The sequence below is a fragment of the Vidua macroura genome, chromosome 5, assembly GCF_024509145.1.
Source record: "Vidua macroura isolate BioBank_ID:100142 chromosome 5, ASM2450914v1, whole genome shotgun sequence".
NCBI lineage: Eukaryota > Metazoa > Chordata > Aves > Passeriformes > Viduidae > Vidua > Vidua macroura.
Genome location: NC_071575.1, coordinates 71,087,331 through 71,111,446, shown reverse-complemented (window position 1 = coordinate 71,111,446; position 24,116 = coordinate 71,087,331). Strand labels below are relative to the sequence as shown.

At 47.4% G+C, this 24,116-nt stretch overlaps 1 protein-coding gene across 3 annotated transcripts in view; it reads left to right on the top strand.

Moving 5' to 3' along the window:
• The window catches only part of PLXNA4 (plexin A4), a 414,284-nt gene that overhangs the window by 39,727 nt on the left and 350,441 nt on the right, over positions 1 to 24,116 (top strand). Inside the window, exon 3 of one of the 3 annotated variants that reach the window (XM_053977323.1) lies at positions 21,827 to 21,983. The exons of the other annotated variants lie outside the window; for them this stretch is intronic. Coding sequence (XP_053833298.1) covers positions 21,827 to 21,946 — 120 coding nt within the window. The 3' untranslated portion in view covers positions 21,947 to 21,983. Of the gene's footprint in view, positions 1 to 21,826; positions 21,984 to 24,116 lie in introns of those variants that run through there. 3 annotated transcript variants of the gene reach the window in all.

Genomic DNA, 24,116 nt, shown 5'->3' with positions numbered 1-24,116 from the left:
CCCTACAAATTATTATAATTTTGAAATTGAGGGGCTCTCAGGCAAAGATATGGGAATAGGAATAACAGTTCTTAACTAGGGAAATTAAAAATACAAATGCAATAGTACAAAAAAGAAAACAACCCACTGCCAGAGTCAGAACAGAGCTGGCAGCCTGTGGGTCAGGGAGGTGGCAGCAGTGCCATTCCATGGGGGCTCAGCCCTCCTGCAGTGCCAGCTGTGCTTCTGCTGGAGCAGGATCCTGGACAAGGCTGGAGTTTTCCTCTGGAGCTCCAGGGCTGCTGGAGATGGGCCTGGGCTCCCTCTGGGAATGCAGTGGGGCAGAAAGCTGCTCCTCTGGGAATGCAGTGGGCAAAGGCTGCTGTGGTGTTGCAGGAGTCAGATTGGATCCAGGTAGGAATGCTTGGCTCCTGCCCTGGGCACAGCATCTCCCCATGGGATGCTGGAATTTTCTCAGCCATGCAGGGACACTCAGTGGCCATGGACAGAAGAGATCTCCTGGAGGGAGGATTGGCTGTGGGAGAGAGAAAGAAAAAACTGCCCCATGGACAGCAGAGAACTGCTCCACCTCTGACAGATGGGAAATAGAATAGACACTTATCTTACCCAGGACACCGTGGCAGAGGGAGAATGGGTCATGTTGCAGCAAATCCTGCTGAGCTGGGATAGCTCTGCTCCCACCAGAGCACTGGTTTGGTTAAAACCCTGTTCTCCTTGATGGGTGATGTGGGGCAGTGCATGGTGGAATTCTCTGCAGCTGAGGAGGGAAATAGATTGATTTTTGATTGATTGATTGATTGATTGATTGATTTAAAGACAATGTAGCTGGTGGCACCTTTATCATCTTGTCACAGATCCTGACTTAGGATAAATCAGTAATTACACTTTCCTTCCCCTTCACCTCCATGATGGTCTTTCACCCTGTTAGTGAAATTAGTCCCTTCTTTCCAGAGCTTGCTGGCAATATCCCTAAAGAGGCAGTGCCATTGCTGGGACTCCAGGTGCCAGAGGTCAGGGGATGTAAAAAGGCCCATTATTTTGATAGCAAAGATGGGCTCCCTCTGTGACAGGAAGGTTTGGGCTGGATATCATGAAAAGGTTCTTCATCCAGAGGGTTTTTGGGCACTGAACAATCTCCTCAGGGAGAGGTCACAGCCCCAAGTCTGTTAGAGCTCCAGAAATGTTTGGGCAGTGCTCTCAGGCACAGGGTGGGACTTTTTGTGTGGTCCTTTTTGGGGCCAGGAGCTGGACTGGATGATCCTTGTGGGTCCATTCCAAACTGGGATATTTTCTCTGTAATTCCACCTCAGGCAGCACTGGGATGCTGAGCTCAGTTGGGGTGTCCTGGCACTGCTGCTCCTTGGCATCAGTCAGGTGGAGCAGGGATTGCTGATGCAGAGTTTTCTTTGATGGTCCTAAAAAAATAAAAAGAGGGAGGCTCGGCATCCCTCGCTGCCTCTTGCTGCAATATATTTAAAAATAACTCCTCTGTGAGCGTGTCCCAGCACCTCTCTGCCTCAGCACTTTTGAAGCTCTGGTGCATTCCAACCCAACACTGGATCATCTCCATTTTACTGGTGCTGGATCACAAGCTGAGAGAACTAAAAAATATCTCTCCTTATGGTCATGGCTGGGAGAAGAAATCACTCCTGCTGCTGACTCCTCCTGGCTCCCAGACCTCTGCTTTAAGCACATGAACATTCCAACTACCAATCCTATTGATTTTCAATTATGGCTCAAATGGAAGTGGTTGTAGCTTTGTGTTTACCCTCGGGAGACTTTGCCTTGTCATTGCTGCTTGAGGAGGAAGCGCGGGGAAATTCAGTGCTGATGTGGATGTGTGGTTTTGGGGCTGGAACTCACTCCTGGGCAGAAATGTGGGTCATCACTGGTTAAAACAACAAAATCCCCTTTTATGGGACTGGATGTGCTGTTGGGGGCAATGCAGGGGAGTGTGGCAGAATCATGGCTATAAATACAGAGCCAGAGTGGAGTGGCAGAGAGTTATTGTTGGCATGAGGATGGGGTATTTTTAAATTAGGTGGGGAGACTTTATTTCAAATGGGAGCAATGCTGAACCTTGCTGGCATGTTCGGGGTGGGCCAGGCAGGAGGCACATGAGAAGCTGGAAGCTGCAAAATTCACACTCTCCCTTCCCTGCTTTGTTGCTTGGCCAGTGTTTGCCATGGCTGCTGTGGGCAGGTGGATGTGAGGGTGGCCTAGAAAAAACACAATTTGAGTTTTGAAGGTACCTTCCTCCTTGGATTTCTCAGCAATTTGCCAAAGGCAGGAAATACTGAATCCATTCCCTTGGCTGGGGATGCAAAGGAGTTAAATAATTTATAGAGCCAGGTCAGGATTATGGAACCACAGAATGATTTAGGTTGGAAGGGACCTTAAAGATCATCCAATTCCAATCCCTGCCATGGCAGTGACACCTTCCACTATCCCAGGTTGCTCCAAGCCCCATCCAACCTGGCCTTGGACACTTCCAGGGATCATGGAGCAGCCACAGCTTCTCTTGGCAACCTGTGCCAGGAGCTCACCACCTGCTTGTGTAAAAAGTTATTTTTCCTCTTTTCTAAAAGCTTCCTTTAGGCCCTGGAAGGGGCTCTGAGGTCTCCCTGGAGCCTTTTCTTCTCCAGGCTGGACACCAGAGCAGAGGGGCTCCAACCCTTGGAGCATCTCCATGGCCTCCTCTGGACCCTCTCTGACAGGTCCATGTCCTGTGCCGAGGACTTCAGAGCTGTGTGCGGTTCTCCAGCTGAAGTCTCACAAGGGCTGAGTAGAGGCCCCATCTTTCAGAGATTCCCTGAAAAAGCCCTCCAAACCCAAGGATTCTTATTCTCCTCAGCCTGCCCAAGAGCTGGGATGAATTTCACAGGGTTTGGATTTGCCTGTGCCTTAACATGCCCTGCCCCACGTGTGCGGGGTGCCCTGCTTCCAGAGCCATGCTGTGTTTGTTGCCTTGGCTTTCTCTGAGAGCCATGAGGGTGTTATTTATGGCAGCTGGGCAGCTGGAACCCAGCTTGGGTTTCCATCACCTGCTCCCCTTCCCTGCAGCAGGGCTGGGTTTCAGCCTGGGGTCAGGTGCTGACCCTGACCCATTGCTGCCCTTGGCTCTGTCTTCATCCTCGTTCTCCCCTCAGAGCAGAGCCTGCAGGGAATGAAATGCTGCAAGAACCTGAATTATATATAGTGCAGGATGATCGAATATTCTTCAAGGTTTTATACCTCCACACTTTCCGTGTTTGCCTTGAGCCAAACCCATTTATTGTTAATAGTATTAAAAATGAGCACCATTTCTGTGCAGGAGCAGCCTCTCTTTGGGATAGGCACTGTGCTGCCCTCTTGAAGGTCCAGGAGATCTTTTTGGGGTCCTGCAAGTCAGTGTTGAACATTCCTGAATGGTAGGAGGAGAGAATCTCTGTTAGATGGAATCAGGATGCTCACGGGGAAGGTACCGGGCTGCTCTGAGCTGTGGTTTTATCTCACTTCTTCTCCCTGGGGGGGAGCAAGCAGCCCTACCTGCCTCTTTTCCCTCCCTTATCAGCAGCATCTGGCATTATCACATTTGCTGTATCTCCTCCTTGCAGTGCTGACATGAGGGGACATCTCCCACGGTTGACAACAACATTAAAAAAATGAGGAATTAGCAAAGCCTGGATGCAAGAGTCTCCATGGCTGTTTTCTTTCCAGCCTGAACACCAGCCCCGTGGTGTTAGGGAGGTGACCACGCTCCTCCTGCCTCCTCCATGGATATCTGCTCCTCTGGGGGATGCAAACTCCGACCACGTGCTGCCAATAACTAGGAGACAGTGGCCAGAGCAGCATGCAAAAATAAAAGGACTTTTTATTTTGCCAGGGAAGCTGCTGCGAGCCAATTTGTATTTTTTTCAGCCTGAGTGTGCCTGTGAGGAGGGATAACAGAGGTGGAAGGGCTGCAGCATGGTTACAGGCTCCCTTTCCCTGTTTTTTGGAATCCCAATTGGAAACAGCTCCCCGCAGTGGCTCTGCTTCAAACCCTGCTCCTTGGAGCTGACTCTGCATCCCGGTGGGAGGCCCTGGCTTCCCAGAAGTTCACAACCTTCCCTCCCTGCCCCTTGCAGCTCCTGGGGCTGCACCACTCCCTGGAAAAGCACTGTGAGCTCCCTCCTCCCTCTGCCACGCTGGGGAAATGCCCTTTGTGATGCTCCGAGCTTTTGTTTTTTGCATGAGCTGTGTTGGGGTGAACTTGGCGAGCCTGCCAGAACATCATGAATAAGTTAGGAGGGAAGCAGTGCTCGGGGTGTGCACAGGCAGGGAAAGCAGGCTTGGTGCTCAAACAGCCTCCAGAGTGCCTTGCAGTGGCATTTTATACCCTCTTTACTTTTATACCCTCGTTGATCCCAGATTTCTTCAGGAGTCTTCACTGGTCTTGGGTTTCCCCAGCCATGGCTGGCTTCAAGCTTGCAAATTTTGGTGCCCTATCCTGATATTCTGATATCTAAGAGATTTCCTGCCCCAAACAAAACGTCCTCAACCCACAGAGTTCATGGCAGAGTTTTGTGTCTCCTCGATGCCTCTGCCATCACAGCATCCCATTGCCCGAGGCTCTTCCTGAAGGCTCTGCTTCTCCCACTACAAGAGAGAAATGTTTAAAAGGACAGAGGGGACACTGTGGTCATTCATTGCCACCAAATGCACGTGGCCCTGTAATTATTTTTATTTCTTAAGTGATTTCCCAGGAGATGTAACATCTGTGATGTTGAGGTGGAATTTCCCAAAGGCATCTTTGCAGAAGAATTGGCCTAATGGGGAGCACCTTTCTCTTCCTGGGAACGTCTCAGCTCCCCTTCTGCTCAGCTGCCTGGTGCTTTTTGATTTCTGAAGGCCAAGAGTTCTCAGTCTCAGGGATGTCTCTGTGCCAGTGAGGACAGCCACACTTTCCTCTGCTTTCAGCCTCTGATGCATCAGCCAGATATTTTTCATCCCTTTTGCATTTTATCCCGTTCTCCCTCTGTCTTTGAGCCCCTTGTCACCACGATTTCATTCATGCTGTCCCCAGAGGGTCATTGCCAGTCACCTCTCTGCAGTTATTTCTGCACAGTTGGGGCTTTGTAATGAAAAACAAAACTCTCGCTCTGCTTCGTTCCCAGAGCCGCTGGATTAGTTCCTGATTTCTTCCTTGGCTTCATTTCAAACCACAGCAGGTCAAGGAAGGAGGTAGATCAATGTCCTCTCCAAAATGTGACCTGCTCTCTATTAGGAGGACTTTTCTGACCCCACACTCCTACATCAGGACTAGTTTTGAAGGGTCAGGAGTAGAGATCTGCCCTGTTGTATAGACATGTAGGACTGGAAAGGGCATTTTGGGTCAAATCTCTGTCCCTGCCATGTCATCCCCTTGTGTGGCTCTGATTGCAAACCTTGCAGGCTCCGTCCTTGCCTTCATCATCTTCTTCTGCTTCGCCCAGCCCAAGGGTTCCTCACTGCTGCTGGTGCCACAGGGATGGAGCTGGTGTGTGGGAGAGGTGGGATCACCTAAACTGAGACCCAGGAACTGGACACAGGAACTGGACCTGGGAACTGGACCCGGGAACTGGACCTAAACTGAGACCCAGGAATTGAACCTATGAACTGGACCTAAACAGAGACCCAGGAACTGGACCTGGGAACTGGACCTGGGAACTGGACCTAAACTGAGACCCAGGAACTGGACCTGGGAACTGGACCTGGGAACTGGACCTGGGAACTGGACCTGGGAACTGGACCTAAACTGAGACCCAGGAACTGGACCCAGGAACTGGACCTGAAATGGGACCCAGGAACTGGACCCAGGAACTGGACCTAAACTGAGACCCAGGAAGGTGCCTCCTCCACCAGATGTTGTCCTTGCTAAAGCCCAGAGGTGACATCCTAGGGCTGGGCCAAAGGCACTTTCTGACTCGGTGTCGGGAGAGAAGATCACCCCGAACAAGGAGAGGGTTTTCATCTGTCTGCACAAAGTTGGTGAACCCAGGATCCCCAAATGCTGCCTTGTGCAAGGTGTCTGTGGGATGCAGCTGCTCCTTTAATCCCACTCCAGAGTGGGGGTGCAACCACATCCCCAAAGCCACAGGTGTCACAGAACTGTTGTCCCAGATTCGTTTGGGTTGGAAAAGACCTCCAAAGCCATCAAGTCCAACCCGTGGCCACCTTTTCAACTAAAGCAGAGCACTGAGTGCCTCCTCCAGTCGTTCCTTGGACACCTCCAGGGATGGGGACTCCAACCCCTCCTTGTGCAGCCCATTCCAGTGTTTGACAATCCTTTCCATGAAGAAATTCCTCCAGATGTCCAGCCTGAGCCTCCTCTGTTTGCTGTGATGGGAAGTGACTCCAGCTTTGGAGTGATGCTTAAAAAATGCCTCTCCGTGGTTTTTTTTTTTGTCAAGAGCAGCAAAACCAGTGCATGGAGCATGTCTTTTCTGTAAGTGCTTCCACCAGGAATATTTGATAGAGACGTGTGCTCACCTCACAACAGAGCAGCTAAACTTGATGCAGGGATTTATTAGCAGATAATATGAAATGTGCTCCTGCTGCTGCCTCCTCTGATTTCGTGGTGCAGGATAATGTTAGTTTTGTCTTTTTGTTTCGTTTTCCTTCCGAGTGCTCCTCTGATGGCTGCTTTTCCTTCTGCTCTGTGTCCTGGGGGAACTGAGTCAGCACAGAGCACCCAGCCCCTGCTCAGAGGAATTTGCTCTGCTTTTGTTTGTTATTTTGAGTACAGCCAGTTCTGCTTTGCCTTTAATTGACAAGCAGGAAATATTTCTTGGTCTTTTCAGATAGCTGAGTCCATTGCTTGGAGGAGAGGGGAAGCTCATAGGAAGCTGGTGTTTGAGTGATTAGCAAACAGAACATGATTTTGTTGCAAATGTAGCTCTTAATACTCAAGGTGTCAAATACTCTGAGTAATGATCATGCTTTAAATATAGTTTATAACTTTCTTCTCATGCACACACCTCCTACTGTATCTGCATGGTGGAATTTACACCCAGGGTGGCTGTGTATAGATGATGTCTCTGTATAATTACACCTCCAGAGGAAGAGAGAGATCTGTCGCTGTTTATTTTTAAATATTATCTATATCTGTGTATCTAAAGAAAGAGGGTTTTACACAGATGGAATCTCTTTTAGGTCACATTTCAATAATAATTACAGCTTAATGACGCTCCGGCTATTTTATTTTATCTTGTATTATTTTAGCTGCTTCTTATAACTGCTAATTTCCCAACCACAAAGGTCACGGCGCGAATGAGAATAAACACGTCGTAAACTGCTTGTAGTAAATAAATCCACTCCCTAGAAGCCGTGGTACTGAGCACAGTAAGAGTGCAAGGACTGAGAAAACAGCTTTGCCACTCCTTTTCTGCCTGTATTAATGGCAGTTGTGTAATGAAAGATCAGGCTGTGGTAGTTGATTGATGCGTCCTCGATGTAGGGTTAAACTCTTAGTAAGTGGTGTGTAGCTACAGGACCCTTTTTCCAAGACCTGACTGTCTTGGTTTGAACAGACAGGTGTCTGCTAAGGAAGGCGGGAGCCTCCCCTGAAATGGAAAATGTAAACCCCCTCCCTATAAATTATTATAATTTTGAAATTAAGGGGCTCTCAGGCAAAGATATGGGAATAGGAATAACAGTTCTTAACTAGGCAAATTAAAAATACAAATGCAATAGTCCAAAAAGAAAACAACCCACTGCCAGAGTCAGAACAGAGCTGGGAGCCTGTGGGTCAGGGAGGTGGCAGCAGTGCCATTCCATGGGGGCTCAGCCCTCCTGCAGTGCCAGCTGTGCTTCTGCTGGAGCAGGATCCTGGACAAGGCTGGAGTTTTCCTCTGAAGCTCCAGGGCTGCTGGAGATGGGCCTGGGCTCCCTCTGGGAATGCAGTGGGGCAGAAAGCTGCTCCTCTGGGAATGCAGTGGGCAAAGGCTGCTGTGGTGTTGCAGGAGTCAGATTGGATCCAGGTAGGAATGCTTGGCTCCTGCCCTGGGCACAGCATCTCCCCATGGGATGATGGAATTTTCTCAGCCATGCAGGGACACTCAGTGGCCATGGACAGAAGAGATCTCCTGGAGGGAGGATTGGCTGTGGGAGAGATAAAGAAAAAACTGCCCCATGGACAGCAGGGAATTGCCCCACCTCTGACAGGTGGGGATAAAATAGACACCCAGAGCCACATCCTGCATTTCCAACCTAAGATGGTGACCCAAAGTTATTCACTGGTTTCACCTCCACCAATGCCTTCAACTTGGATTTGTAAAGCTCCATCACCTATCCCCTTCCTCCTTGCTGTTGTGTTTGGGTGTTATGTGTCTGCTGAGATTTTCCTGAGCTTATTTCCTGCACTGGAGGAAAAATCAATCTGCTCCCTGTGCCATGAAATGTCATCTCTGATTGCTTTTGGAGACAGGAGACGAAATTTGGATAGACTCAGTACCACCAAAATCTGACCCTAAAACTTGTCACTGAGAGAGTTTTATTTGTTTAGACTCCTGATTGAAGAAAATTTGATGGGCCACAGAGGGCTGGGGCTGAGTGGCTGCTTGGTGTAAGGAAATGATCAGAGAATCCCAGGATGGTTTGGGTTGGAAGGGACATTAAAGGTCATCTTGTACCACCCCCTGCCATGAGCAGGGACACCTTCCACTGTCCCAGGTTGCTCCAAGCCCCATCCAGCCTGGCCTTGGACACTTCCAGGGATCCAGGAGCAGCCACAGCTTTCTCTGGGCACCCTGTTCAGGAAATTCAGGAACAGTCTTTGATCAGCGCTGCCAGGGAGAGAGCTCGTGGAGGGTGATGAGCTGCTGGCTGTGCCAAGATTAACTGGAGAGGGAAAGTAATCCCAAGGCAGCAGGTGGGATATGCTGAATTTGTAGGACAGAGAGCCCATCCCAGAGTGAGGGATTAAGGTGCCAGTACCTTCACACAGAGCAGTTTGTTTTGGGTGTGTGTCTGGGTCTGGGCTGTGTGAAGCCATCATGTTTTGTTTTTTTTATAGCTGAACGGGTAAAATCCTGGTCCTGCTGAAATTTCTGTCAGAGTGAACAGCCCTGGGGATGTCTGCAGGAACTCTGTGGAAGTGGAATGAAGCATCTTTTCTGGAGAGAATGCTTGTGGGAGGAGGGGAATGGATTGTTCTCACCTGCTTCCATCCTGCTTTCTGCACCGCTGCTCACATCTCAGATATCTCCACCACGGTGCTGTTTCCCCACCCCTCCCTCTTCCAACTCTTCTCCACCAACTGTGCTGGCTCTGGAGGAGATAAAGCACGGCCTGACACATTTCTGTCTGCAGCTCTCCTCCTGCATGGCTGGGCTTCTCACACCTGCCTGCTGGGAGGAGCAGACGTGGGAACAGCTTTGGCTGCTTGGCTCCTGCCACATGATCCCACTCCGAGCCCTCCGAGGTAGAATGTTCCTGTGAGACAGGGAACATCCTTTGTGGTGAGGCAGGAAAAGCCTTACTGTTTCAGGGGCTGCTGGTTGACCTGGCTGCTTAAAAACCATTTTCAGGTGCTGGTCCATTGAGGGTAGATGTTTCTGCAGGTCAGATATTGGACCTGAGCTTGTTGGGCTCTGTGATCAAACTCTCAGTCATGCTTGATCCTTCATTATCCCACCCAAACCATTCCATGAGTGTTTGTTTCTATCTCCTCACCTGGCTGGGGTGATGGGGTGGGTTTGGGGTGGCTGGAGGTCTCTTTGGACAACAGCAGCCTCTTCCTCTCCCACACACCTCTATTATTTCAAGCAATACCTTCGCATACCATCTGAAGGGAATTTTTTTTTTTTCCATCCAGAGAACCTCTTGGACGTGCTGGGGGCTTCCATCAGGTGAGAGGTGGTGTTGCAGGAGCTCCTGAGGATCCCATCAGGGCAGCCCTTGGCTCCTGGCCCTTCCCTCCCTCCTTTCCCATAGTTTGGAAACACCAGAGAGCGGGGAGCGACAGGCAGTGCTGTGTGAGCACCCTGTGCTGGTGCTGCTGCTTTCCATTGATAATTCATCCCGGGATCAGCATTCACAATTAATTCAATTAAAGGGGCCTCATCACTCATTTATGAGGAAGGGAGGCTTACAAAGGGCTGTGCACAGGGAACATCTCTCTGTGTGCTAAGGATGGAGTTGTTTCTAGTTGGGTAGCAGCTAGCAGGGAAGCCTGACCTAACACTGAGCTGTGCTTTTGGCATGATTTGTGAGGTTTTGGGTCAAATCTAAATGGTTTTAGTGGGGCAGTGCAGTGCAGGGATCCCTCCTGGGGGTGCACAGGTGTATCTGTCTCTGGAATCCCCAGTTCAGCCCTTCTAACTTTGGTAATAGCCCAAAATTTTATATGTTTTCCTCTCCAGCTCTGTGATGAAAACACTTTTTGTGGTTTTCTCACAGGACTATATCCTGCCTCTCACAAATTTAATCTGTCTGTCCCTGTCCTTGCTTTCATCATGCCCCTCAGACCCTCTGTCCTCTCCAGCCAAAGCTGGAGATGATCATCACAAGAGCTCTTCTCCCTCTTCTTCCACATCCACATCGAGCCTGCAGCTGTTCCATCATCAGGGAGAGACTTTTCCAGCTGAGGATTTGGGCTCACACCATTGACCAGCTGGAACATGGGTCTTTAGCTTTCCAGATTTCTGGCTCACAGTCTTTCTCTTGGAATGAGCTGGGAAAGGAGGGAAATGCTTGGCTTTTGCACTCAGGTGGGGCTGGATTTTTTTGGGATTTGGGAAATTTGCCTGATGGTGCAAAGGTGTTGTAAAAAAGGTGATTACTTCACCCCTGATGCCCTCGAGAACTGGGTGCAAAGTCCACCAAATGTCAACAGGATTGTGTCACCTCATGGGCAAAGCTACGTGTGAAAATGATTACTTTTGCCTCAAATTGCTTTTCCTCCTTCTGTTGGGGCTGCTTGAGGTTCTCCAATCACCATCACAGCTCCACACCATCTCCAGGATAATGAGGATGGAGCACCTTGCTGTGCCCAGCTCAGGGTGGCAGCTGCTGGCGCTCCACATTTCCTAGAAGTGACTTGACAGGGAGCTGTTCCCAGACTCTGTCCTTTTCCTTCCTTGTTTCTGAGCAAAAACATAATTTTGACAGGCCAGTGATGCAGAAAATAACTTGCTGCTCTCCAACTGTTGCATCCCTTGACCCCAATTAGAATGTGGTGCATGTAGAAGTGTCAGCTTCTTGCTTTCCCTCCGCTCCCCGTCTCCCTGACCAAAATTCCCATTACAAAGATGACACCTGAGCGCTTCACGGGGCAGAAAGCGCCGCTGACCAAAGAGAGAATCAGAGTGGATGTGAAATCCAGCTCCTCTGGGGGTTTTCTGCCCTTGGTTTCAGGATAAGGAGCAGGAAAACTGTCAGGAAGGAGTGTGGTGGTGTTTGCTGATGGTTGGATTGGGTGATCTTAGAGATATTTTCCAACTGTAGTGACTTTATGATGGAATAAGATATTCCAACCTATGGGAATATTTCCCTTTCACCTGCCTTTATAGGGGTACACCTATAGGATTGGCTTATGCATTGAAATGTAAAGTTTCAAGGCTAAAGCCTTGAAGTTGTGGCTGGCCCATCCCTGGAGGTGTTCCAGGCCAGGATGGATTGGGCTCTGAGCACACTGGGATAGTGGGAGGTGTCCCTGCCCATGGCAGGGGGTGGACCTGGATGATCTTGGATGTCCTTTCTGACCCAAACCATTCTGTGATTCCATGATAAATCTTCTTGCAGCCCTCCAGCTTGGTATCAGAGCTTTTCTTTTCAACAGCTGATGCCCTCAGGGCTGTGAAGGGTAAGTAATAGTGTCTGTGGAAGGGGTGTGAGGTCGCCCATGGATCAGTGGGATTTCAGTGGGATTCAGCCCATTTCAGTGGGATTCAGGACCATCCAAAACCCCTCGTGTTCTTTTACCACCCCACGACCCTGCCCTTCGTGTCGAGGACCCATTGGCAGCTCCCTCACGTTCTCCTGCAAGCTCGGCATGACCTCTGAGGCCAGGAGAGCAGAAAGCAGGGCTGGATTTGTGCCTGAGCTGGGTCTGACTTCTCCTCCCGCAGCTCTGAAGGTTGATTTGTTGGGATGGAACATGGGGCGTGTTTCAAACCGCGGCCGCCTGGCGCTCCGTGAGGCACAGCCTCTCCTCGGGTTATCTGTGAGTGTGATTCCAGGGGATGGCAGGAGGGCACAGTTCCAGGCTGTGACTCATTCACTCTTTTCCCACTGCTGCTGTAATTCAAGTGGAAATCTCAGAAGACGGTGAAACCTTCAGGCATGTGAAAGATGCCAGGATTTAAGTGCATATGAATGAATCCAGGGCTCGTTTTTGAACTTGGGAAAACAGGGCAGGCTTGCTGCGATCTGCCTGCTGCTGTGGAGTGACAGAACAAGGGGGAATGGCTTTCAGCTGGGAGAGAGAAGGTTTAGATTAGATATTAGGGGGAAAAAACCTCATTATTGAAAGGGTGGTGAGGCCCTGGCAGAGGTTTCCCAGAGAAGCTGTGGATACACCATCCCTGAAAATGTTCAAAGCCAGGTTGGACGGGGCTTGGAGCAACCTGGGCTAGTGGAAGGTGTCCCTGCCCATGATGAAATGATCTTTGAAGTCCCTTCCAACCCAAACCATTCTGTGATCTTAATGGTTGGATTTGATTTCAAATGTCTTTTCTGACCTAAGTGACTCAATGATTCTGTGATTTTTATCGTGGTAAAGCTCAGGACCAGCACGGGGACACAGCTGAGCATGCAGAGCAGAACGGTCCATCAAAGCTCTTGTCCTCCATGTGGGACTTCCCTCCCTGCTGGGTGCCCTGGGACCTCCTCTAATCACTGAGGATGGTCCTGGCCATGAGTTTCCCTCCCTGTCAGGCCATTAGGATTCATCAGCACGCTCTGCACGCTCCTGCTGGATTCCTTTGTGCTCCCTCTGACACTCCCTGTGGCCTTTTTAGGCAGATATTGAATTGAAGGTGGAATATCCTCCTGCCACGAGGTGATGGAGCTCACTGCAAGGGTCAGTGCACCCAGACTTCCCTCGATCCTGCTCCTGACCCTGAGTTTCTAATCAGGCTGCTCATCCTGACCTTCCCTGCAGTGTAGGGCACAGGGAGGGTCCATCCCCCAGGCCTGGGTGTTGGCTGTCCCTCACAGGTCCTTGCTTGGAGGCAACCAAAGAGTTCCAGAAACCCTCCGGTGCTGCAGCAAGGAAGATCCTGCTGGCTGGAAACTCGGTGAAGAAAATCCAAGCTGTGATCAGAAAGCTGATCAAATATTTCCAATCAAGATACCATTTGATTTGAAATAACTGGAGGTATAAGTCATGCCAAAAAAAAAAACCCAAACAAACAAACAAAAACCCCAAACCCAAAACAAACCCAAGCACCTTTTTTTTTGGCCTTGGAAGAGTTCCCTACTGAATGAACTCTTTCCTTTGTTCCTGCTATGTGAGGAGCAGGTGATGCTGAGGTGTTTTAGAGTTTCAGCTCCGAGGAGGTCTTTAATCTGAAGGAATCATGTAATCTGTGAGTGACAGGAGTAATTGTGACACTGATTGAGCTGTGGTGGCTCCACTCAGAAGAACTTTTGTCTCTGCACTTGGGATGAGTGGCAGATAAAAGATCTGCTTCCTAATTTGTGCCTTGAGAGAAGGAGAAATGATGTGGGAGGGAAGAACGGAGCCCTCTGAAAGGATCAATCCCTTCATTAATTTTTTTCTGCACTCTGTATTGGGATGGTGAAGACTGCTCCTCTTGGAAGGACCATACCAGCTTGAGGAATGATGCTGGCATGAATGAGGATCAGAAACTCCCCCTTTTTCTGACCATCTTCCCCAGAGATGATAACCAGAAGCAGAGGGAGAAAAGCTATTCTGGCCAACACTGCTGTCAACAAATCCCTGCCTTGGCTCTCTGGCTGGAGAGCTCAAAATGAGGTGAAAAATTGTAGTAATGTTTATTTTACAGAAGATAAGATTTAAGCTGAATGTATTATGGTATCTTGGCTGACAGCAATCAGCGATTTTTTTTCCCCCTAAAATAAGAAAATAACTGCCCAATCTCCAGCTTCATTTTAACATGAAGAATGTTGGTGCCTTGACAATGGTTTGAAAAAGGATTTCTGGATGAAAACCTAATGAATGGCTCAAAAGTTGATTAAGAAGGAGGAGAGATGCTAAGTCAAAGTTTTCTAGCTAGAAATACTGATTTATTATCCAGCTATCTTTGCAAATGACAAAATAACTAATTAGATACAATTCGTCATCAGAACTTAAAGCTGCCACGGGTGTAAGATGGAAGGTTTTATGTAGAATTCACAGCCTCAAAATCTGATTTAAATGTAGCATAGTGTGTATTGAGAGTCAGTCAAACACACTGAGGCGCTGGGAAAGGCTTAATAAGATTCTACAGTTCTGACCCCCTGTAGATTTTTGTTTTTTTCTGATGAAGGATTTGAAAAGGGCGTTTTGGAAAGATGTTTTATATGGTAGTAGTCTTTTCCCGTAAAGCATCAGCCATAATAATTATTTTTATGCAGATCCTGAGGCACAGAAAGATTAAATGACTTTCTCAAGGTCAGGCAGTGTGTCAGAGGCAGATCCAGGGAATGAAGGTGAGCTTTGATTCAGGGGCTGTTCTCAAGCAGTCCTCACTCAGATCTCCAGGGCTGGATGCACTCAGTCTTCCTGGGTCTGATGTCCCAGCATCTCCTATCCCAGTTAGGAGCATTTCAGCCCTGGAAGTGGATAATCCCAACCATTTTTTGATTTATCTTTGGAATCAGCATGGCCTTCATGAAGCTGTTGATGAGCATGTTGTCCTTGGTTGGGTGAACTCCCCGGGGATCATTGTGGTGATGAATGGCTTCTGCAGTGGCCTCTCAGTACTTGAAAAGGGACTTACAAAAAAGGGGAGAGTGATATTTTCCATGGGCAGATGGTGATAGAACAGAGGGGAATGGGTTCATACTGGCAGAAGACAGCTTTGGATTAGATGTTACGAAGAAATTCTTTATTCAGAGGGTGGCGAGGCCCTGGAACAGGTTTCTCAGAGGAGTTGTGGATCTCCCATCCCTGGAAGTGTTCAAGGACAGGTTGGATAGGGCTTGGAGAAAAATGGGATAGTGGAAGGTGTCCCTGTCTGTGGCAGGGGCTGGAACTGGATGATCTTTAAGGTTCCTTCCAACCCAAACCATTCTGTCATTCTTATTCGGCTGTGCTGTCACTCAATATCCAAGGTGAAAATTGTGGGAAGGGATCAGGCAAAGGCTTTCCTGCATGGCTTTCTACTGATAAAAGACCTGTCCTTAATTTCAAATCTCCACTGGATGATCCTCAAATCATTCCCTGGGATCACCTGGAGATCGGAAGCCTTGAAGTGCTGGGACACTGCTGCCTGTAAGGACATGTGTACTGGTGAATCTTGCATTGCTGCTGGCCAGTGCCGGGGAGGGATTTGCATTCTGGCCTTTTTGCAAATCTCTGTGTTCAGCTGCACCAGCTCCCAGGGGACACATGAGCTGCAGAAGTTGTTCGCTCGCTCGGTGAAGTCGAATATGTCAACTGCATTCCTCTCTGGACATTGTTTGTGTCTCCAGACATCTCCTCGTGAATTATTAGCTATGGAAAAGACTGATTGCCAAGATACTGGGCTTAGTTTAGTCTCCTGGTCACTGCAGGTTTCTTTCCAGATAGATTTTGTTCTGAGTGTCTCGACTGCTGCTCCTCTCGACGTTTTCCCCCCGGCCTCTCCCCTGCAGTCTGGTGGTTCTTGCTGTCAGGAAGTTATCCCTCATGCTCAGGCTATTTCTTATCAGTCTGTCACTTTTTCAACTCATTGGGCTAATAGTTCTCCCAGTACAAGAGCTGTCTCTCTGTGTCCTTTTGCCCTGGTCTCCCCAAGGGAGCCTCATCTTGCACTAAAAGAAGGTCACACTCGATGACTTTACAGGTCTTTTTCTGCCCTCGTGCTCTGGCTGCTTAGAGTCTCAAAGATTCTGGATCTGACCTGCAATGAACTCTGGCAGAATGAGCAAAAGAACAGATTTTACAAAACAGAATCATGGAATCATTTAGGTTAAAAAAACACAACCTCTAAGACCATCAAGTCCAATCATTCCCGCAGCACTGCCAATGCCACCGCTACACAGTGTCCCCAAGTGCCACATCCACATGGCTTTTAAATCCCTCCAGGGATGGGGACTCCACCTCTGTCTTGGCCAGCCTGTTCCCAGGCTTGACAACCTTTTCCATGAAATTTTTTTTCCCTAGTATCCAACCTCAACCTTCCCTGGTGCAACTTGAGGCCATTTCCTGAAGTAAGCGATGAAGATATCAGAGTTCATAAATCCCAGGGGTTTAGACATTCTCATAAACATGAGAATTGTATCCATGAAGGTGTGAAATGGTCTTTTCTGCCCGGGATGTACATTATTTTTGGGGGCATGGGGAAAGCCTGAGTTATTCCAGCACTGAAACTGTTTCTCAGATTTGCAGCAGGGTTTTCTAAGGAGGTGAGGAAACAGGGAAGAGAAGGCAGGAAAAAAAAAACAACACAAGAAGGATGATTTTTGATGCTCATCCGAGGAACCAGGAAGAGGCTGAAGGCCCTTTCTCCTCACAGATTCAGTTCAGGGCTTGGACACCACAGAAATCTTCCAGACACCCCATCCATTTAGGGCTCATAAAGGCAGCAATCCCATCTTGGCTCCAGATGTGCACAGATGTTGAGCGGAGCCTTGCCCTGCCGTGCACCATCATTTGGGCATCAGCAGCACTCTCCTGCATCCCCATCCTCCTCTCTGGAGGACACCTCAGCAGCCGAGCAGCTGGACTGGAGAGGAGAGCAGCAGTGCTCAGTGCTGATTAAGCACTAATGTAATTAATAGCCTCTTACCATCCTTACATTACCAACAACGTCAGCGTGTCAGTAACTATTTACAATATAACTTACACAAATGTCATTTTGCTACACCGAGCACTTCATATTTTGCAGTTCTCTGCCACAGTAATAAAATCAGTCAGCCAGTCGGAAGGGAAACACACCCAGGAGATATCATTATTAATGGCACTGGGCCAGGCTTTCCACGAGCTGTGTGGGAGGCAGAGGAGCAGAGAGGAGCTCATTCCTGCACTGAGATGCCCTCAGGTCTCTGCAAGGGATCACTTTGAATCCAGCTGAGTGAGGGCTCAGTTATCCAGTCAGCAAAGTTTGGAAGGGTTTGTCAATTATCTCCTCGTAGTTAACATCAACCCCGTGTGTTACCCAGGGCTCTGCACAATTTGGTTTTAAAGGTCTCAAACAATTTCACTCATTTTGAATTGATTGTTTCCTGCACTGAAAGATTTTTCCCTGTGTTTCCTGCTTAACATCCTGAACCCTGGGCATCCTTTGCCTCGTGAGCTGGGGATTCTGCACTGGTACTGAATGAAGGTGGCTTTGATGCCCTGGTGCTTTGTTTTAAAGTCATAAATTAGTAGATGGATCGGACAATTGGCATCCCTAATTGGTCCTTTGCAGGGAGAGCTGACCTCTGACATTGTAGTCCAGGTTCCTTGCGGCCTTGCAGCTCTTAGAGGGCTTAGAAAAAAGGGAGGAAGTGACTTTATCCCCAGGCAGAGGGTGAGGGGGAGCAGTTTTAAACGAAGAGGAGAGGTTGACATCAGTTGTGAGGAGGAAATCCTCTGTCAGGGTGGGGAGGCCCTGGCACAGGGTGCCCAGAGAAGCTGTGGCTGCTCTGGATCCCTGGAAGTGTCCAAGGCCAGGCTGGATGGGGCTTGGAGCACCCTGGGATGGTGGAAGGTGTCCCTGCCATGGAAATGGACAATATTTAAGGTTCCTTCCAACCCAAACCATTCTGGGATTCTATGATTCATGGGGGTGTGAAGACACTTCAGTACTGAAGGTGTCCAAATATCATTGTTTTAAGGCAGAATATGCTGAAATACCCTAAAAATGTTCCATTAGGATGCAGGTCCCAGTGACAGCAGTGCAAAAATTCCTGGTGATTTCCCTGGGAGCTGAACAGATCCCAAAAGGACTTTTTATATCCTGTTGTTTTCTCTGATGAGAAGAAAGACTTTTCAAAGTGCCACCTTTACGTGGGTTGCTCTGCTGGCACTGATCTTCCAGAAAGGCCCAGTTTTGCAGAGCTGGGATCAAATAATTTCCTGCTGCTTTCCCTCTATTTTCCTCTGCAAGATCCTAAACTTCTCTATGTAAGTCTGCCACATCAAGATCCAGGAATTTTTGTGAAGGTGTGTGAGTCCCATTATTATGGGTCTCTACGCAAGCAAAGAAAGCATTTGAAGGTATTTTGCTGTGGTTTCAGACCTAACAGCAGCCATGGCAAATTCACATTTGTCTGTTAAAAAAAAAAAAAAAATCACATAGGAAAAAATAAAAAAAAAATTCCAGCACTTGATGGATTAAATAGTGCATTGACTTCCTAGAGCATTGGAGGTCTGGGTGGGATAAAAATGCACATCTGGCACATAGCAAATATTGAAATCAGAGGAACTACATGAAATATAGAATTTTGCCCCCTCAGTCCTCACTTTTCACTGTCACATTCAGATTCCAAGGCAAAGCAGTTCTAAATCAAGTACAGAATAGGGGAGTGTGGAGCCTGTGTCAGCTAACACAGGTGCCCAAGCTCCTGCAAGCTCTTGAGTTCTTGCAGAAGAACTGATGAGCAGAAGTGGCTGCAGCGAGAAATCTCAAAGGGTTCAAATCAAGCAGAAGCGTCAGTCAAGTAGCCTGACAATGCCTGGAAATCAGCTCTGAATTCTCCAGGAAGAATGTGAGGGGAAAATGATGCCATTTGTTTGCAATTCTATTACAATGAATCAACAGATCCCTTGCAAAATGCTCCTAATGAAAATGTGCGCGATGGATGTGCACAACCAGAGGCTGTGAGGAGAGAGGGGATCTGGATCTGGATTTGCTGCTGAAATTTGGGAGTGGTTTGGTCAAGCTCAGATGGATCTGACATATCCATAAAGTCAAGTCCTGGTTGTGGCAGGCATATTCTTTCTGTCAGGATTTTTCATAGAGGAGCACAGAGAGAAGAAAGAGAGAACAATTTCTATTTCTGCTCCTTGTTTTTCCCATGTGGAATGTGTTTGGAGAATTGTTTACCTGGGCTGATTGCTTGATTGGATTCTGGTGAGGATTTTTTGAGCCTGGTGGCCAATCCAACCCACCTGTGGCTGGACTCTCCAGAGAGGGTCACGAGTTGTGAGTGAGATATGGGAGTTAGAACAAGTAGGTTTGTAGTTTTAGTATCTCCTTTAAATAGTATATTAATGGATTATAGCATAGTTATAATAAAGAAATCATTCAGCCTTCTGAGCTGGTGTCAGACATCAGCATTTCTTCCCACCGGCTTCACCTGCATTTACAATACCTGGGAGAGCATGGAAGTGGAAGATCTCAGTTTTTGCTGCTGAAAAGGAGGTTTTGGTAAAGGAGGAGCTGTTACGGAGTGGTTAAGTGTTTGGTAAAAACAGCAAACGTGGACAAAAGATATAAAGTCTGAATGGATTAAAAATCACCTGGAAACTGGTGGAGACAGGTCTCCTACCAGATATTATTCCTCTGTTTTCCTTTCCTGCTGGGAAATCCAGCTTTTAGCATTGTTTGATTTTTGTTGTTGTTGGGTTGGTGAGTTCTTTTTGGGAGCGGAGGGAGGAATTTCTGTGGAAATTGGATAGAGATCAAGTGTTCATTGTCTTCTTCGCTGTAAGGATGAGGGACTTTTGAAGGGAATGAGTCACCTCTGAATGAAAATTTGCAAGTTTTAATTATTTTCAAATGATTCTTATTTTCAGTCATACCAAGGAAAAGCAGAACCTGTATCCTTCTACCAGTCAGAAAAAAGCAATTAGGCTACCATAGGAAAATAGATGATATGGGATGACTTGCTGGGGATCTGAATAAAATTTCTGAGCCAGGTGACCTCGAGGATTACCTGGGATTTGTGCTCTTTTTTGGGAATTGTTCTGTGAACAAGGAACAAGCTGGTTCTGAGGGTTACTGGTGACTTAGTCTCTGCTTCTTCTGGAGTCTCGCCTATTCAGGCAGAGATGGGAATTGCTCAAAAATTTCTGCAGTATAATTTCAGTCCTCGTTGGAGGTTACAAGCATTCCCCTGTGAGTGGAAAGGTGTTCACATCCACAGTGAGGCTGAAAGCAGCAGTGTGATAGCACAGAATTCCTGCTGTGCAATCAATTTGTCCCACAAATTGTGTGTCAAAAATACCAGATTACAGCCATGGAGCAAAATGCCAGGTCTGGAATGCTGGAATTCTGTACCATCACACATCTGCTCATGTTGGCTTCAGATCCAGAAGGATCCATTGCTTTCTTCCTTAAAGGACTGCTGGGCAGCAGAACAACAAATTCCTTGTAGGATTAGCCCAGAGCATCTGTATTTTTCTTTCCTCCACTGTGCAAATATGGGTATTGTAGCATTAAATATAGGCTGGGATGGTGGGAATACTCTGCTGCTTTGGCACTGAGAAACTCCATTGAAGAAGGGCAGGAAATTGGGTTCCCTCACCCTTTTTCCCTCCCTGGGATGATGTCTAAAAGATCAGGACTAATTTGTGTCAGGGCAGAATTTCTGCTAATTATATATTTTTAATGTAGATTTTTTTTCTCCTTCCTCTTTATTAGTTTTTTTTCCTCTCTCTCTCCTTCTCCCACGACTTTCTGCTTCTTAAATTTTCTATATTCCATAATGCTTCCCTAAAGCAAAAGAAGATAAGTGTATGGTAAAACACAGTTTTTATTGTCTACACTGAAATTTGTGCTACTCCAGGTGACTTTTTTTTTTTTTTTTTTTCTTTTTTTGTCTGGACTGAGAGAGCTTAAATAAGAGAGTAGAGCTGTCTTTCATCTTCACACAGGTGCTTGAAGTGCTGCCTGGTCGAGGTCACTTTTAGGACCAGTCCAACCCCCTGTGTATGCAAAAAACTTTTCCCTGAGGAAGAGTGTGAAGATGGACCAGCTTAATTTTCCCAGCTTCAAGTAGCATGGCTGTTGTAAGGAATAGTTCTGAGGGAGTTTTTTTAAAAAAGTCTTTGGGATTTGTCTCAATTTCTCATGAGAGGCAGCTGAGGTGTCTGAGCATCCTTTGGAGCATGGAGGTGGCTGCTGTCTCCTGGGAAGATGGAACTGCTCTCTTCCGTTCTTTTCTCCATGCTTTAGGATGGATGATGCTTTTATGAGCCCCAGGAACATAAAAGAGACCTGCTGGCCCAAAGAGGAGGAAAGCAGGGGGGGGAAAAGTGACTTTAGGGCTGTTTGGAGGGAAACTGGGAAGGCAGGAGTGTGCTTTTAATTAATTGTTTCCATCACTCATGTTTCTGAGAGCACCTGCAAAACAGAGGAACTGAACTGGAATCACTGCTGGATCTTTTCAGGATTGAAAAGCCCTTGACTAATTCATGGCTTTATATGAAGGGTAAACACTACACTGAGCTATTTGACAGCAGGACCTGGCTGTTGTTATCACCTCTTGTCCTCCTTCTACTTTAAATTTACATTTTTATTTAAAGCTATTTTCTCTCCTCCCAGTAGATGGAAAACCTGGAGTTATCTCCAAGGTTATCACTGGCTGTCTCTTCCCAAGGTCTGTAGCACAGGTAATTTGGGGAAAGTCAAGCAGCAGGGAGAATGTGAAGGGAACTCAGAGCAGGCAACAAACAGCCTCAGATGTAAGTGGGAGGAGAGTCCAATAACCATGAGATGGAGCTTTGCCTTTGGAACAAATAAAGAAGGCTCCCTCTTAAGTCAGATCTTTTTTGCTCTTTCAGAAAAAGCAAAACCATATCAGCCCTGGGAGAAAGGGACAGCCCAGGGTTACTGCTCCAGATGTGAGGAGGACACAAAGAGAAGGAAGAGCTGCAGATAACTTCTCTCCTATCAGCACTTGAGGGAAATTCATTGCTGATGTCTCTGCTTGGATCTAGACTAGGAGGGGTAAAGTCTGTCCTATCACAGACCTGCTGTAAGCCAGCAGTTCCCCCCTGTCTAGGGGACCTGGCAGGTGAATAATCTCTTTCAAACACTTGCTTTTATTCATGGGGATTGAAGCTTCCTTTTGAAACATCAAATCCCACAGTGGAATTATGGGTGGTGTACACAGGAGAACTCATCTTTTCCGTCGCTGCTGAATTCCTCAGAACGGGCTGGGGAAAAAAGAGGCTCCCAGGAGCAGTTCAACTTTTGTGGAGGCCTGATAAAACCATCCCTGCTTCTTGTTGGTTTTCATTTTCTTTTAACACTCTGTAATAAAGGGAAAGGATTTCCAGGGGCTGTTTCTGGCTAAGGTTCTGCTGGGGATGGCTTTGTGCTCTTCGTGTTTTTTCCCCCTCTCCTCTGGTGTGCCACATGGCTCTTACCTTCAAACCTCCTTCTTTTAAAATATTTTTTTCCCCCTAAGAAGAGATTTTTTTTTTCTCCTGCAGAGATAAACATGATGACTATTTCATGAGCATGGAAAAGCTCAGAAGCACTTGCAAAGCCCCAGCTCTTTTTTGATTTGTCCTTTGGACAAACAAGGGACAGCTCATAACTATCCATGGAGGAGAGATTTGTTTGATTCCATCAGCAGCATTGCAGGGAGTTATGGTGGATTTGGGCTTTATTTGTCTTTTTTTTTTTTTTTTTTTTTTTTTTTTAGGGAAAGTTATTGGTTTAATTCTCCCAGAATGTTACATTAAACTTCTCTTCCACAGGTGTAAATGTTTTCTGATTCACTTGACGACCTCTCATCTTTAAGGGAAATTATTTCCCTCCACCACAGTATAAATTGCATGTCAGACTGTTTTCAGGCAGTTTCAGGCTGGTTAGTTCAGAGACAGCACTGCAAAAAGGAGGCAAATTGGGTTTTATGGGGGGACAACTTCCTTTCCCTCCCAAGCTGGCTGTTTTGTATCATAATGGAATTTCCGACGCGGAGTCGAGCGTGCGTGGCTTGACGGGCCTGGGCAAATGTAATATCCCAACAGGATCCACGGCAGCTTTTTCTGTATTATTTACTCTTATTTACTTATTTATTCTATTTCTGAAGTGGAAGTGGCTCTTACTCAATATAAAAAGCCACACTGTGCTGTGTGATAATGGAGGATTTATTCCTATTGGGCGTAGAAAGGAGCCCCAGTGCGCAACAACATCCCAGTCGCTCGAGTGCTGCACAAGGCATTCCCAGAAATACTTCTCCCTCTCCCTCTTTTCAGTTCTTTTTCCTTTGTGTGAGGCTGGAATAGCCCTGGGAAGAGGGTTTACTCTGGATCTGACTCACACCTTGCTCTTGGGAGCAGAGGAGACGACACGAGAGGATTTTGTGGGGTTTTTTTTTGGATAACGCAGCTGAGATGAGATCCAGAGCCAGGGCTTGGCCACCAGGAGGTGGGAAGGGCAGAGGAGGGTGACAGAGAAGAGGAGGTCACTTGTCCATACCTTGCCAGTGGAGGTTCAAGGCTGAGAGAACAGAAAAATGGGCACATGTTGGTCATGGACATGGATTTCAGAGGGGAAAACATCCCTCTGCCCATTTCCACCATGTGGTTTCCTTCAAGGGGAAAGCGGGAAAAATCCTAAAACTGATCTGCCATGCTCTTAGGTCTCCTTCTGCCCAGTCTGGGTTCAGCTAAAAAGAGTGTCTGGTTGGTAGCCTGGTTTTGGGTCTTCTTTTTTCCTTTCCCAGTGCTGACAACACAGGTGTCCATGAAGACTTGAAAAAACCCATCAATTCTGGAATAAGTGCTGAAAAGTAGATGTAGGCAGGGTTCAGATTTCAGCCCCTGGGCACAAAGTTGTAAAAAGCTTGAAAATTAAAAACTTCGGGGGGATAAGGAACTTACAGCTTGTAGGTAAATGCAGCTCTTAAATAATGTCTGTGCTTTTAGTTCTGTGTATTTTATCCTTTTGGTTGTTTCCTCTCTCTGTGTACATCCGTGTCTTACTGGGGATGGAATGAAACCGGAGCACAAAGGCAGATGGAAAACTGGAGGTAGAATATTACTCACCCCTGTTTTACAACTGACTGAATTTGGGAGTTCATCTGTGGGACTGTAGGACACAAAATATTTCCTCTGAGTG